Genomic DNA, 2,669 nt, shown 5'->3' with positions numbered 1-2,669 from the left:
TGTCTATTTGACTACACTTGTATTTGCATATAAGTAGGGAAGGCCGGATGAGCAATATTGAAGACATATAGCATATCATATCCAGTCCCTACAATTATACTAACGAATAATATCTTACATTGTTGAAGAAAATAAGGACATCAACTGCAGCAACGGGTTCATGCCCGAGGGGCTTTGTCTTGTAATTTATTTTTTCATATGAAAAAAGAAAAAACAAAAACTACAACAACGAGATGGAGAAGCCAGAACTAAACTCAATAACAATCGGCGCTCTACCGCCGGAAATTCTTATCGACATCCTTTGGAGACTGCCCGTCAATTCGATTTGTTCCATGAGATGTGTATCTAAGGCCTTTTTAAAGACGGTTGACGACCCCTCTCTTGCGACAATGCACATGCGGCGTCGTTTTCTAACTAGTTCTACTACTACCACTGAAGTTCCTCGACTTGTTGTTCTTGATGAGTCTCCTTTTCATCAACATGACACGTTGTATCCATTGAAATACAACGGCAAAAAATTATTGACAAAGAGCAAACAGGCAATTGTTTCCTATTTCGGATCCAGACGACGTTTCTATTCAGCTGCATTTGTTTTCTGCAACTTGTTTGGCTTTACTGGTCATAATCCCGAGCATGGAAGGTCATGCTTTAGGGGTCTTAATCTGGAGCATGGGAGGTCATGCTTGTTGGTGAATCCTTTCAGGGGAGAAGTTCTAATTCTCCCATCAGCAAGTGACGTCCAAGTTCCATCTAATAGTCCCAGCGATGTTGATTGGTATGGCATGGGATTTGATAATATAACATGTAGCTTCAAGATTGTTCGTGTTTCCACCAATAAAAAAGATTACTTGGCAGCCGAAGTTCTTGTATTGGGTACAAGCTCATGGCAGAAATTACCTACAGTTCCTCCTTGCATTCCAACCTACAAGTCCGCATATGCACATGGACACATGCATTGGTTGGTCCATGGAGATGACGGATCATCCGTACGTATACTTTCTTTTGACTTTCAGAAGGAAGAGTTCTATTTAACACCTCCTCCTGCCTCCTTGGGTAAAAATCCAGATCTCTGGAAATTTCTTCACTTGCTTAATTTCAAGGGATCTTTGGCACTAGTGAATCTTTCTTCACTTGAAGATAGACATCTGAAGATATGGGGAAGAAAATCTGTTGAGATATGGGGATTGAAAAATTACGATAACAAAGCGTGGGAGCTAAATTATAAATTCGATTTGAAACAAGATCTTTTTGCACCTTTGAAGCCTACTAGTCTTTCTAAGTGTGGCGAATGGGAGCACGGCATATTTTTCAATGACGAGAGTGATTGCAGTACAACTACATTCTTTGTGGATCTAAGACGTATTTCTATGAAGTGTGTACTACTCAAAGGTAAAATGGCAATCCATAGTTGTACGGACAGCATGATTTCTCTAAAGAATTATGGAGATTTGGTTGATGCAAAAGAACCAAAGAGGACAAGAAATGGAATTACTGAATTCCCCATGTCTCAAAGAACTTGGAGGAATATGGTTAACGCTGCAGAAGTAAGTGAGAGAGATTTACTTTACTTGAAAGCACAGACGAAGTCTGCACGTATTTCTTACAATGAGAAGGACTTGTTTTAGTAATTTTTAAGAGCTATAAGCACAATGTTATGTCTTTTTTTTTTTTTTGGTCAAAGCACAATGATATAAAGTCTTATCACTATGATGTTTCGCATCCTTTTGTTTATTTAAAATATATGCAGAAAATTTGAACTTGCATTACCCTGAGATGTATTAAGGAATGTCACAATGAATGAAGGTATGTATGCTAGCTACATTAGCAAATAACCAGTCAAAATTTTACTGTAAATTGCTTTTCATCGATCTACAAATTTTAATGCCCATGTTTATTGTAGACGAAAGCTGTTTATTGAAGACGTGTTGCAGCTCTGTTCTTTTCGTGAAGAAGTTAAGTTCCACCATGTTCCCAGGGAGGGCAACTTTTTAGCAGATGCTTTGGCCAAGCTTGGACACAACCTATCGCCTTCTCACCTGTGGAAGCATGGCCTTTATCTGTTGGAACTCCTTTTTATTTTGACTTCCTTGGGACCGCCCAAGAGGTTTTTCACTTTTGTAATAATAAAAAATAATAATAAAGTCATCGCTAAAAACGTAGAACTGAAAGCTGCTAAAAGCCAGCATTTTCCAAGATTATTATATGTGCCGTTGGACCCTTATGTGTTGGTATTATTAACCCTTTGTAAATGCTATTTGTATTGATATCCGGTATTATTGTATTTCTCTATATATAGCGCAAAAGGTAGAGAATGGTGAAACATTCAAAATGTCAGAAAATGTCCTTAGTTAATGCAAATATTAAGAATTGAAATTATTAATTAAATAAAGATAATATGGTAAATTCACACCTTTTCATACGAGCATCTTCAATAGTAATAGCAAACTAAACTCTTCAAATTAAAGTTTGTTGACTTATTTGGAAATTTGAATAAATTTATTTGCTACTTTAATAATTTGTACTTAACAAACTCTTTAATTCAATTAATGCAATGTTATGAAGAAAAAAAAATATAAAAATAGGATGGCATGTCCCAAAAACTTCGCATGCATGAGAGAAACTTTATTAATCAAAAAAATCAAACCATACATATGAAACTTGACCCCAAT

At 36.4% G+C, this 2,669-nt stretch overlaps 1 protein-coding gene across 1 annotated transcript; it reads left to right on the top strand.

The window, feature by feature from the left end:
• The first annotated feature begins 233 nt into the window (after positions 1–233).
• On the top strand, positions 234–1,625 carry LOC117618108 (F-box protein At5g65850-like). The gene has a single exon (XM_034347728.1). The coding sequence runs from the start codon at positions 234–236 to the stop codon at positions 1,623–1,625; it is 1,392 nt and encodes a 463-aa protein (XP_034203619.1).
• Positions 1,626–2,669: the final 1,044 nt, after the last annotated feature.

The sequence above is a fragment of the Prunus dulcis genome, chromosome 2 (assembly GCF_902201215.1).
Source record: "Prunus dulcis chromosome 2, ALMONDv2, whole genome shotgun sequence".
Classification (NCBI taxonomy): domain Eukaryota; kingdom Viridiplantae; phylum Streptophyta; class Magnoliopsida; order Rosales; family Rosaceae; genus Prunus; species Prunus dulcis.
This window is presented reverse-complemented; position numbering and strand designations above follow the sequence as displayed.